Raw genomic sequence first — 12,488 nt, 5'->3', positions numbered from 1 at the left:
TTTCCAATTCAGAGACGGCAGTTATTATCAACTCTTGAGTTTTCAAAATACATTTTTAGTTCGGGAATGAATCCAAAAGAATTGAACATCTGGGTGTGGTTTGCCGTGCCTTTCTGCCCTATTATTTGTAGCCACTTCACACAGAATAAGCTCGAGGACGCTCGAATGAGCGCCAAATTTACATGTATTCTGCACTTAGGGTTGCCAGATTTTCTACCAAGATGGCCGTTAGTTGGTGTAATGCCCACAATGCAAATATACACAAAATCAACTAAAGACATTAGTTTCCCCCTTATCACTACACACTCCAAACAATAATAATATAAGAAAAAGTGCTTCAAGGCATGATATGGCGCTGCCTTAATAATCCCCAAAGTAAAAAAAAAAGACAGAAATGCCACATTACCAATGCAAATTAATCAATTTTTATGAAGTTCTATGTACATATTATTTCTGAGCTTTTGCAGAACCTTTAGAGATGAACAAAGTGTCGCATTTTCTTCTTTTGTAACTGTGGCAACCCACCCTGCACTGCAAAAGCTGACGTGGCTGCTGGTCTCACCTGAAGGGGGTGGGGAACATATCTGTAATGTCGGCACTTAGAATGAAAAAGGAAGCATCTGTGTCAAACGCCAGTGTCTAACACGAAAAAGGCAATACCTGTCTAATATCCCTTTTTAGATAACAGGATGGACATATTGCCTTATATATAAATAGGTGGTGGACACCATCCCATGCACTGTTCGCTTATTATCTGTACTTGGTTGGAAGGTAGTGACATACTGCCTCGTTAGTGTGCCTCGCTTGCATAGGGCAGGACAGGCAGTATGTATGGATATATGTTTGTTTGGTATGAAAGCTACTGTTCACCACCCAACGCCTGTAATTGAGTAGGTCAACAATTCCTGTTTCTCTCTGTAATATCTGAGTTTGGTGGTGGAAAGGCTGTGCTTGGCGTCTGAAAAGCTGCCCCCATCTCTGCCCAGGCATGAAGGTGCCCTCCTTCCTCACCCATCCAGGGACTCTTCCTGGGGAGCTGTCGGGTCCTGCTCGGCCCATCTCCGGCCTTTTCATGGCTTCATTGAAGCTTGCTGTGACAGCGGCCTCTAGGGCTTGAAAGGCCGTTCTTTCATGGTCCTGACCTCGGATTCCGTGATCATTTTATCTCTCGCTGACCCGGTGGCTCCGGCTCGGCTCCTTTCAAGGTCTCTGCACAGCTTCGCACGCACTGCTGCAGCGCACAGAAACAATGACTGAGCGTTTAGGAGCGCTACAGCCGGTTATCCTTTTACAACCGAGGGGGGCTGAGCAGAGGGCGAGCGTTTTAAAACATAGCTTCTACCAAAGGCAGGCAGGGCTGGTGCTGAGCCGGTTACACTGCACAGTGCCCGAGGTGACTGATGTTCTACTGCAAACCTACTAGCCCATCTGATGTAAAAAAAAAACTATCCCTATGCCAGGCCTTTCCGAGGAATTTAACACCCCTAAACCGCTTCTCCGCCCCCCGGCCGGAGGCCCATTACTTTCTGCTGTCCTAGTCCGGCCTGAATCGATGGATGCGCGCGTGAAGCCTGTTCCTTGGACGCTTACACCCTCCATCATTATTATCCAGGATCAGCAGGGAGGGGACAGGAAGGGCGGGGCGGGAATGCCAATGTACAGACTGGAGGACTCACGAAGATCCAACGGACTTCTTTTGAGCCAGAGCGCAGCTGAATAGATGCGGGGAGATACAAGCGAAGGTGGCTGCGAGCTTACACTGCGCTCTCGCCGATCCTGGCCTAGTCACACGTGGCCATTTGCATCACTGCCCTGCCATGATGGGGCACTGGGCAGTCAGTGTATGAGGGCCTCTGGCAGGCCTAGACCCTCTGCCGATGAACTGTGATGGTGCAGGGCGGATCTAGTACGACGATCTAAAGTGAGTGGGTGAGATGTTGGCGGTGGCATGCGAAGAGCGAGTGCATCTTTGGTGGTTGCTTTCTCCCCAGAAGGCACATTTGAGATGCCAGCCCTCAGCTCCTCGTTTCAGTGTTGCCGGATGCAACGTGCTGGCTCCCCCTAGTGGAACCGAAGAGTACTGTAGTCTCCGAGATGAAGGCGCACCCCCTGTTGTCGACACAAGGATGTAACTGTAATCACCCCATTTGAGAGATCAAACCGGAAACGTGCAGTGGGTTAACCCATTTACGATTTTGCGAATGTATAATGTTGTATTGTAATATCTTCGATACAACGGTTATTAAACTGACGAGGAGTAAAATTAAATAACTTTTTTGTTGACAGGTTTTTCTTTAAGACAACACCATTTTTTATCGTTTTTGTTTTGTCGGTTTGCCATGATTTTGTTGTGCTTCTCCTTTGTCAGTACAGAGGTTCATACCTTGCTCTATCTACACTGTTTTAGCACGTGGACCTTTTCTGTAGCGAAATGTCAAGCGTTTTGTAAACGTCGCTCCTCTCCGCCTGTTTAAGTGGGAGGCCCGCACTACGCTGGTTAGTTAATGCCTGGATCATAAGTGGCTTGCTTGATTCCCGACAAACACTCCTCCCAGTGCAGCGAGACAAGGTGCAACATACTGTAGGAGAGCGGGATTCCAGGAAAGGCGCCCCCTCCCCGGCCCACTTCAACATAATCTGGGATCAAGCTGTGCAGTCACGTGCCTCTCCTCCCTGGCCAGAGCCTATCCTGATAGAACAGGGGCTGTCGTTCTGGCACCCGTCAAGGATTCCTGCAAATTCTGCTTCAGGAAAAGCATGAAATGAAGGACACAAGACGACCGAGTCAGAGAGAAATTTTGTCAAACGACTAATAAAAGTAGCTTGTTTTAAGTAGGGTTTCCTACCACGCTTGTTTCGAAGAGCTGTAAATAAGATTATTATCACCCATTTTTTGCCAACCTCTGGGTTAGGGTTCCCAGAAGCCTGCGTCACCAAGGACACCATGTTCCAGTCTTGGGCTTTTGTCCAGACCATCCATGCAAGTATGTGTATACACAGACGTCAGGAGACCAGGTGGTTAATAGGTCTCCGCTGCACAACAGTATGGTCTACCACTCTTTAAGACTGATGAGTGGTGAGGCGTGGTGTGACTGGGGAGCGCAGTGCAATAAACGTGAAAAAGTAAACAAAGAAAAGTGTATTATAAAATTGGATAAGGGAGCATAGAACAAACTTTATTCGGAAGACAGTTCGCATTTTTCGAACTGTCTTCAACAAATTTTTAATATTGGTGAAGCTAGCATCATCACTTGCATGGATGGTCTGGACAAATCCCAAATGATGAAGGGCGGTTCCGAGTGGTGACTGATGGGTATCTCTGACTATCTATCGAGTTGTCATTGTATACCATGCTTTTGTACAGTCAGTTTAGGGGTTTTCTTGTTGTTGGTCTGTTCCCTGCCCATTGTAGACTCACTTCTTTCTTAGACCCTCTGGTACTTCTTTGTTTTTGATTCTACCTCTGCCCAAAGAGGCACAGACCTTTTTGGTTCAGTGTTCCAAAGGCCACTCTTCTGGTCATCGCTCTCTTAGCCCTCCGAGTGCTGCCCCTCACAAATAAATGACATAACTTGCTTATAAGGTTAATAAATAATTTAATCACATTTAATTTGCACATGCAACCAGCAAGATATATTGATTTATGTTTATATAATCAAAGTATTTGTGAAGTTGGCAAATCTATTTTATGATAAAAGATTACATACCAGAGAAAAATACACAATGTAGGTAGAAATAGATTAACCAAATTAAAGAGACAAATCCCAAATGAAGTAACTTTAGGCTTGGATTGCGTGGTGCTGTTTAAACCTCAGATTAAAAGACTCTGGTTTGGTGCCCTACGTCTAAGATGTGAGAGTAGAGAGGGGCTGTGTAGATGCATGGTCCTAAGAGGGAAGGAAGCAGGGCTGCCCTGTCCAGCATGTTCACTGCTCTCGGATCCACCCAGCTCCTGTTCGCTGCACTCATGCTTATAGCAAACACCTGCGTCCCATTAGAATGTGCCTCTGTAAACCCCCCCAAGATTGTTTCACAAAAAGAAGGGTTAAAGCTAGTGTCTCTGAGGGTCCATCCTAGCAACAGCGAGATCCTATTCTGGGGCATATTTCCTCGTCTTTCTCTGTGCACTTCCAGGGTCTCATAGGATAAATAAAGTGGCCCGCCCAATAAGGGTACCTAGACTTGACTGGTAGTGATCCCCTACTCATCAGTGTTTCTGATTGACCCCAGCTCGTCCTGCCCACTCATGACTACACTTCGTGAGGGCCACACTAAAGATGCAGTGGTGGTCCATGGTGGGAATCATCTTAGATCTTCCAGTGGGCGTTGTTCTCACGAGTCTCACAAATCGTTGGGTTCGCCTCAGTGTTTTAGCTGCTGAAAGCCTAGTATTCTCCTTTAAGACTTTCCAGCCTTGAGATCTATCAAATGCTGTGAAACCCTCTGAGATACCACCTCCGTCTCATCTCCAACTCCATAACTCTGAAATGTTACCTCTTCAGTGCATCTTTAAATGCAAGCCTTCCTATGAGATGGTGGAGGCTCATTTGGGTTTGTTAGCTTACGCTCATTTACTTGTTCTGTGGGTTGCCATTGGTGGGCAGATTTGTGTATTACGACGACTATCAGCTAGTACCGGAGCCTTCTCATTTGGTGTCAAAGTGAAAAGCATTTCCAGAAATTTCGGGTGGGAGCTTATGTGCCGTCATCCGGTGACTGATATCACAGTAGGCATGTGAATGATATCACAGCAGGTGTCTAAGCCCAGCAGACGTTCGGAAATGCTTATTGTTGGTGATTGCTTGAGATGCAGGAGTGCATAAAGAACACTGTCCTTTTTTTTCTTTTCTGCACTGGACATGGAAAACGTCCTGTGCGCCGCTTAACGCCTGCAATCAATACGCCCACACTGTTGGATTGCAAATACACTGAACGGAGAGCGCTGTTCTCCAGGGGCGCGATAACAAAATCATTATTCAACATGACATGGCATTATTTAGCTTGTGTTTTGATTGCAGTATTCAAAGGGTTCGTGCTTGTGAATTGTTTTACCGGCAAACTGTGTCAGGCGAGGCTTGGCGCTGTGGGCCACGCGCCTTCCTGCAGGGCTCGTGCTTCTCTGCAGCAGGGTGGGCCTTGTTCCAAACCACGGTCCAGCTATCAGCAGGATTATTGACCGTAAGTAGCGCTTCTTGCTTAGTGACACACTGCTGCTTTCTTCCGGCATCATAACCGTGGGACTGATTGTGTGAAACTCTGTGTGAACAAGGCTTTGGGATTGGCAGCCCAGGGGGGGAACCCCTGACATCCACCTCGGCTGTACTTCACAGTAAGAGGTCTGGTCTGTTCACTGAAAGACTATTTCGGGCAGGAAGGCGACCATTCTGCAGGTGATCGGCATGGTGATAAATCGAAAGACCTGTGGCCCTGTGTCTCGCTGAAATGCAGCAGGAGATTCCCAGGAGGCAACTGAAAGGAAGGTAATGCTGCCTGGAAGGCCACCTCTTATTCCTGTGCTCCTATTTACCGGCTCTTTACCAGAGAAAATAGTTTTAAAGCAGGGCTTTTCCCATTGGCTATATTTGTCGCAAATACTTAGATATTTCTTTTGATTGAAGAGTCTTCCTTTCTTCTAGTTACCTCGTCATTGTCTTTAAAAACAAGTGGACATTTGGAAAAGTATATATTTTCCACCAGAAGTTCAGAAGTCTAAATCCACGAGAAATCACATGGCTTCTGTAAATCTACTCTTGCTTTGTGTGCCAGGATGGTGGAAGGAGTAGGTGGTAGAATACATTTTCTGTTATAGCCTGGCTTTCAGCACCCTCATCCTCACTGAACTGCGGCAGGCACTCAGCGGGGCATAGACATCCCTGTGCCTGCTGCCATATGCAGGGTGGCACAGGCTGGAATACTCTGCTTCGCTCACGACTGTGTTGCACTATTGGCCGTGTAAGGCTGATCAGGTGGCCTGCTGTTGAGCCAGCCGTTTTGTACACCTAGCCATCAGCACCATAGTTCCATAAATAATCATAGTCTCATGTGTTTGTGATTTTTCTGTGTGAACTTTGCTCAATGTTTCTTTATCCTTACATATTTTAATATTTTGTGTTTTTTGAGATATTCATAGCCATCTCCAGAGGTTTTCTAAAAAGATATTTCATCTCCACACAGCCCCTCAATAGAGACTAGCCAGAAGGAATAAAGTCAGAGCTTTGTGTTGTAAATACCTTTTGATGTAAATAACACCGTTAGTACACAAATTAAGCAGCTTTGGCCAAAGTGAAAACCTAGCGCACCCCAGATTTGTCCACTGTATACATTTTGCCTTCACATACTCCTCCCGGTATTCAGCTACTGCAAATACCACTGAAACAAAGTGAAGGAACAGTCCAAATATCCAGTTGAGGAAAGGCATGAGCATTGCCATGTGCAATATGTTCACATGATAATAAAGTCATGTCATACTTTTGACATTGTAAAAGGCAGAAAGTGTATGTGCCCATTAGACAAATAACTACAACTACGATGAGAAATGCACATGATCGGTTGCCCCGAAGAAGTTCTGTATTGTTGAAAATGAGTGAAACATGTTGGCTGTTATGTCTTATGTGATAAAGAATAAAGGGAAACTGATAACTGAGACTATTCGGCAGTTTATTACTTTAAATAGTGTGCCTTTTTGGATATATAAATAACACAGTTGTTCAGTTCCAAGAATTGCAGCATTTCGTACCTTTTATTGAACTTAGTATATAATGACATGATAGTGCAGTTCATGAGCTTGCAGAGTTAAATGAGCTTCTTTTCTGTTAGTTGCTATGATGCGAAAGCAAAGCAATGAACAGTTAACCATTTAGTGCCTTTTTAGTATGTAGTGTTAAATATAATTTAGAGACAAGAGTACAGTGAGTTCTTAAACTCGTATCTATAGGTATACAACTGATTCATTGTTGGGTGCACATTCATATGAACCAAACCATTTTTGCCGCTTCGCTGCTGATGACGAGCTCAGCTCGTCATCAGCCACGGTAGTCGTGTGCGGATGACGAGCTGAGCTCATCACGTAACGCAGCTTTTCGTAAATTGCCGCGCACAGTGGGAAAAGCCGCAGCAGCGATGCGGATAACCAAATCACCTTTGCCAATCAACAACCAATCGGATAGCAAAACTCAGCCTAACATAGCCACGTCACACAATAGTAACAGGTACAATGCCTACTGTTCAACAGTGCTATTGACCTCTTTTTTCCTGCCTTACCACTTGCACACACTTGACACTGCAGGGAAGATTAGTGTGAATACATAAAAAATACTATAGCATCTGTGTAAATCTCTGCAATAATTGTGCTTTTAGGCTCCCTTAGGTTGTGAGGCATGTAACTGGTACAGGTCCTTGGACCAGAGCCTTCTAATAAACATTTCTGTCTCTGTAGAACCCAGGCGGAAATACCATGTGCGACTACTGGCTTACAATAACATGGAGGAAGGCTACCAGGCGGATCAAACTGTCAGCACTCCAGGATGCACCTGTAAGTAGTCCATGGGTTGGTTGCATGTGCCTTCATAAGAATGTGTGCACGAAGACCACGAGGTGGCGCAGTCCTACGTGTGAGCATGCTGTTAATGAAATGGAGAGTGGACAACAAGAGCTCTCCTCTTTAAAAGTTGAGGATCTTCTATTGACCTAATCCTCCAAGGTCACAGCGTTAAGGTTTATCACCTCTTAAATCCTGAAGGACTTGCAATTCTAATAACTCTGCATTAACCTAGATAAACACTTTCTGTGCTTTCTCTTTTTTCATTTTGAAAAACATGTAATCACGCTTTGCAGATCTTTATGGAATCATGTAATATACTGCAGAATTTACATTGTAAAGGCAATATGACAAGACATTCCTCTATAAGTGTGGTATCTTTTAAAGGGCCATCCAGTGAATGAGGTGACAGTACGTCTCAAAGCCCAGGTTGATATCATCGTAGCAATTTTCATTAGTGTTACCATTGCGGGGCTGGGCAAATAACGTGCTGTTTTTTACTGTACACTGATTGCCCCCTTTAAAAATATGGCATTTCTGAGACATGTTGGATATGTGGAAGATGATGTAGATTCGTACATTTGGACGTAGCTCTACCACTTTGTGGTGTTTTGCTAAAATCCAAGCAGCCACGAACCTGATTCTGTGGAAGGACATCTTCAAAAATATAATATGTGGTGAAGTTGTGTAATCCAACAGTTACACCGAGGTTCTCTTCATTGATAAATACATGGTCCATTATAATGAAGAGAGTAATGCTGGCGTTGCAGACCACAAGTCCTGACTTGCATTAATCTGTACCCTTGCTTGTTTGACCGTAAATTGGCTATTCCACCACAGATTATCACATTAATAAATATTTAACATTGTTTACCCAAACAGCTCAGCAGGATCACATGATACCACCACCCCCACCGCCCCATCATCTGTACGCAAAGGCCAACAGTTCGTCTTCTGTCTCTCTTCACTGGGGAAGAGCAGCCTTCACCTCAGCACAAGTCATCAACTACACCGTTCGCTGTAACCCCGTGGGCCTGCAGAATGCCTCCCTGGTGCTGTACCTTCAGACGTACGTACACTGCTTGGAGTAGTTTTGGGGTCTGAACAAATTGCCACGGCAAAAAGTAGGGTTTTGTTTTTACCTTAACCAGCAGCCTCAGGTGACCATCTCTGGTAGAACACTGCAGCCTGGGATTTGCTGTTACTAAGTCTTGGGAAGTAGATAGTCTAAAGTGCTCCCACAGCGAGCGGACAGATCACTAGTTGCAATTCTGCAAAGGCAATTTTGTTTAAAAAGTACTGATTGGTAAGCCCTTTTTTCTGATTGTACTTTTTTTAAAGGGGTGTTTTTCACTACTGTTATCTAATAATTTGTTTAAAATCGAGTTTTACTGTGACGTCACTCCCGACCTTTAATAGTGAGGATCATGTGCATAGGTTATCAGGCCCAGCCCTAAGACCGTTGGAGGATTTGTAAGAAGAATACAGTGTGCCTGGTGAATAGTGTACGACCAGGAGCTCTCAAAAACCTTGCGTTGTACCCCACTTGTATGTCGGTGGCACACAGTGCTTTTGGCTTCCATTGATTTACTAATGTTGACGTCTTTGTAGCTTCATCTTATTATCATCAAGATTAGTTTGTGTCCTGTTCTTGGTCCTAAAAAAGTTACGTACTCCCCAAGATCTGTTTTTTGTTGTTGTTCCTCTTCTTAGAGATTCCATTGGGACCTCAGGTCAAAGGCAATACGCCACAGAGTGTCTTTTTGATCCTAATTGCCTCATTTCTTTTGGTTTCAACAGCATAACTGTACTTCCATCAACGCTTATAGTGCCTGTTTCCAAGTGATGAGCAATGTATTGCTGGGAGGCACTGAAGTAATCTAAGTAGGTTTGCAGCATGAATCTGTTATAGATTCACATGCTTGTATTATCCTCCACGCTGGTTGTTGGATCAGGAGTTGTTGCTGGCCGTTTACGGAGTAAGTTAAAGTAGCTCAGTGGGTAGTGGCAAAAAGGCATGTCTGTTATCAGAGCGGCTTTGTGGCATAGACAAAAACCCACAGTGCCCTCTCTGCTTTATCATTTTCAGATACCATCAGTAATTGAGCTGCTCTGCAGTTTTGTAAATTTTAACTCCACCACATGGCCAGTGCAAAAGTGTCATGATTGCAGTTGATAACAGCAGAATTGCTGGCTAAGATTAATCACGGGCAAGTCATTTGTAAAATATGAACGTTGCGTCGGAGATACTTCTCTCCAATGGGAGGTCTCCATTCAGGATTTTATTAAGATTGCAAGCAATGTTATATACTTATTGTGCACCACTTACGATGAGGCAGATTGTTCATACTGTAAGAGGGTCGCATTTAATGCACCTTAGCACCAAATGGAGAAAAACTGTGCTCAAAATCAATTCTGGAATAATAATAAGTATCAACTGACCCTGCTGAATGAACTTCTTCAATGACCATAAGTGTACAAATGTCCTTTAAACATGAAATCACAGGTAGTGATATTGAAAAAAGAGCATGAGTGACAGAATCTGATAAGCCATATGCTCGAAGTTGTCTTGTTCGTTAATGGCACTCTGTATGTATGGAGTTGTACATGTGTGGCACACCCATTGCTAGGAGGCAATGTGCAATCTATTTTTCTGTGTTGACCCACCCTCACATCTGTGAGCTTCGGCAGAAGGCTAGAAGCAATGATGGGTTTCACAATTTTGGGATCTAGGCTTTACAGTGTAACCGACAAGCAGACTTATTGCTAACAATTTACATTGAGTGGAATCTGGATTTTTCAACTAGCTTCCTACAGCCATTGGCTTGACTGTCAGTCGCATCTTGGCTTGTATTCTTCCACGACCTCTCGAGTGCTTGCACTGAACTGCATGAGGGACTCTCTCTGTCTCCCTTCTGTTTTTGAAATAGCCCATTAAACCCAGACCTATTGTCTTTGCGAATGCTTGTTTTGAAGTAAAACGCATCAACTTTGTGCCGTGCTGGTACGCTTATAGCCCACATAAACCCAAAACTTCATTAGCTGAATCTATCCAGTTGACTAAAATATTCCTTTGTGTATTTACATTTATTGGTCAAAGAGGGATAAGCTGATACTGTATAAGACATAAACTCCACCATAGATGGGATTTTTTCATCCACTGGGTTAGGGCACATATTTGGCTGCTCTGGTACCGTCACGCCACAGTTTTCAAGAACTTTGAAGCTTTTATGCCCATGGGCCTGTGTGATGATCAAAAGAGACACTGCTAATTTTGGCCAGTAAGGAACTGGAAACAGCGGCAATCTATTTAAAAGTCCTTTTTGGGCTGTAGTTCACAAGGGTGTGGAATTTAATAAAATATCAACTTGTCCATGGGGCAGGTTGCTTCATAAACCTACTTGTCCTGTAACATAATCCACTTGTCCCTTTGGTGACATATAGTGGGGAAACAAATTATGACAGCAATCTCATTATAAAAGAGCTCTGATTATGCGAGGGCTCACACTTTAGTAGTGTTTGAATACTTGCAATCCCCTTATGTTGCCACGTTTCCGCAGATCTACCTACTGGGGCTAAAGGTAGTGGTAAGCAATAGTTACAGGTTTAGAATGCCCTTTTGAGTCTGCAAACCTACTAACTTGCATGTTTTAAGGGTTTCAACAACTTTTCTCTTATTTTTTTCCATACTGAAAAATGTTGGAAGTTTACTCCTGTAAATGGCAGAAGTAAACCTCATTCCAGAGTTGAGAAAAAATTGGTTGGAGGGAAAGTGTAAATGCAAACACTCAGATTGTTTGCATGAGCAAATCGACACATGCATATTTGCTCATGGTAAAATGCAGTTCACACATATTTTCTTAAAGTACTATTTCTTGCCCTACTTCTGTAAATTCTTGGAAATTCACGAAAGCTGTACAGCTGCACTTAATGCAAGGACATATACAATGGGTGCACTTTCGAGACTTTCTTTAATAATTGGCCCCCTAATTTGGTCTGATGTTGATCATGACCTTCTGCGTTTATTAAAACTCGGACTCTCTCTCTGTATCGGCTAGCTTTACTGCGAGTGACAGCATTCTGCTCTTTCACAAGGAGCATATGGGCACACACATTAGTTTTGTTCAGTTTCAGTAACTACTGTGGCAGTGTGTGCTTTTGGAGACAAAAAAAAATGTTCGAGGCATATGGGCTGCAGACTACACACTATTGCATTAGATCACCATCTGGTGGTGGGCCCGGATGATTACACTTTGTTGTTGTCTTGGAAGAGTCTTTGTCTGTTGGATGACTTCTCCCTTAGATCGTAGTGTGCATGGGCATCGACTTCATCTTCAGATTGTTTTTTTCCTCCATCGGGCTCGGATGTGTTCCTCGTTCGGTGCCGTTACCGATCTCTTTTCAAATCCATAAATCAATCATAATACCATCCGCATCATCGTCGACAGTGATTCCGGTTACCAGCGGCGAACAGAGGCTTCACTTCTCGATTCCAGCTTCCGTCGGGCCCAACTGCGCCATTGGGCCTTTGGCTCATGGAAAGAACACCCTTCAAGAAGTGCCCCCGGTGTGGACACAAATTCCCTCACAAAGATCTTCATGAGGTTTGCAATCTGTGCTTATCTCCAGAGCACGAGAGTCGAGACTGTGAGGCCTGCGCTTCCTTCCGGTCCATGAAAACCATCAGGGACCGTCAAGCTCGAAGAGTAAGGGCGCAGTCATCTTCATCGACACCAGACTTCATTATGGACGAGGCTCCGATTGAAGTAGACGCCGAAGAACAGCAGCACGAAGACATTGCTCCAGAAGCAGAGGATTCAGCTTCTGGGGCCGAGGATCAATCCGAGGATGACTATCTTCCAGCTGGTCAACAGGTCGTGAGTACAGACGTCGACCCTGTTCAACCCACCATACCGGGACAGGATTCGGTTCCACCTCCACCTTCGGGTCC

At 44.4% G+C, this 12,488-nt stretch overlaps 1 protein-coding gene across 1 annotated transcript in view; it reads left to right on the top strand.

Annotated features, from left to right (window-relative positions):
• Nucleotides 1-12,488, top strand: part of PRTG (protogenin) — a 179,280-nt gene that overhangs the window by 131,792 nt on the left and 35,000 nt on the right. Inside the window, exons 12-13 of the mRNA XM_086959017.1 lie at nt 7,436-7,531; nt 8,420-8,606. Coding sequence (XP_086815143.1) covers nt 7,436-7,531; nt 8,420-8,606 — 283 coding nt within the window. The remainder of the gene's footprint in view (nt 1-7,435; nt 7,532-8,419; nt 8,607-12,488) is intronic.

The sequence above is a fragment of the Lissotriton vulgaris genome, chromosome 2_1 (genome assembly GCF_964263255.1).
Source record: "Lissotriton vulgaris chromosome 2_1, aLisVul1.2, whole genome shotgun sequence".
Lineage (NCBI taxonomy): Eukaryota > Metazoa > Chordata > Amphibia > Caudata > Salamandridae > Lissotriton > Lissotriton vulgaris.
The sequence above is the reverse complement of the archived record's forward strand: the minus strand, read 5'-3'. Positions and strand labels throughout refer to the sequence as shown.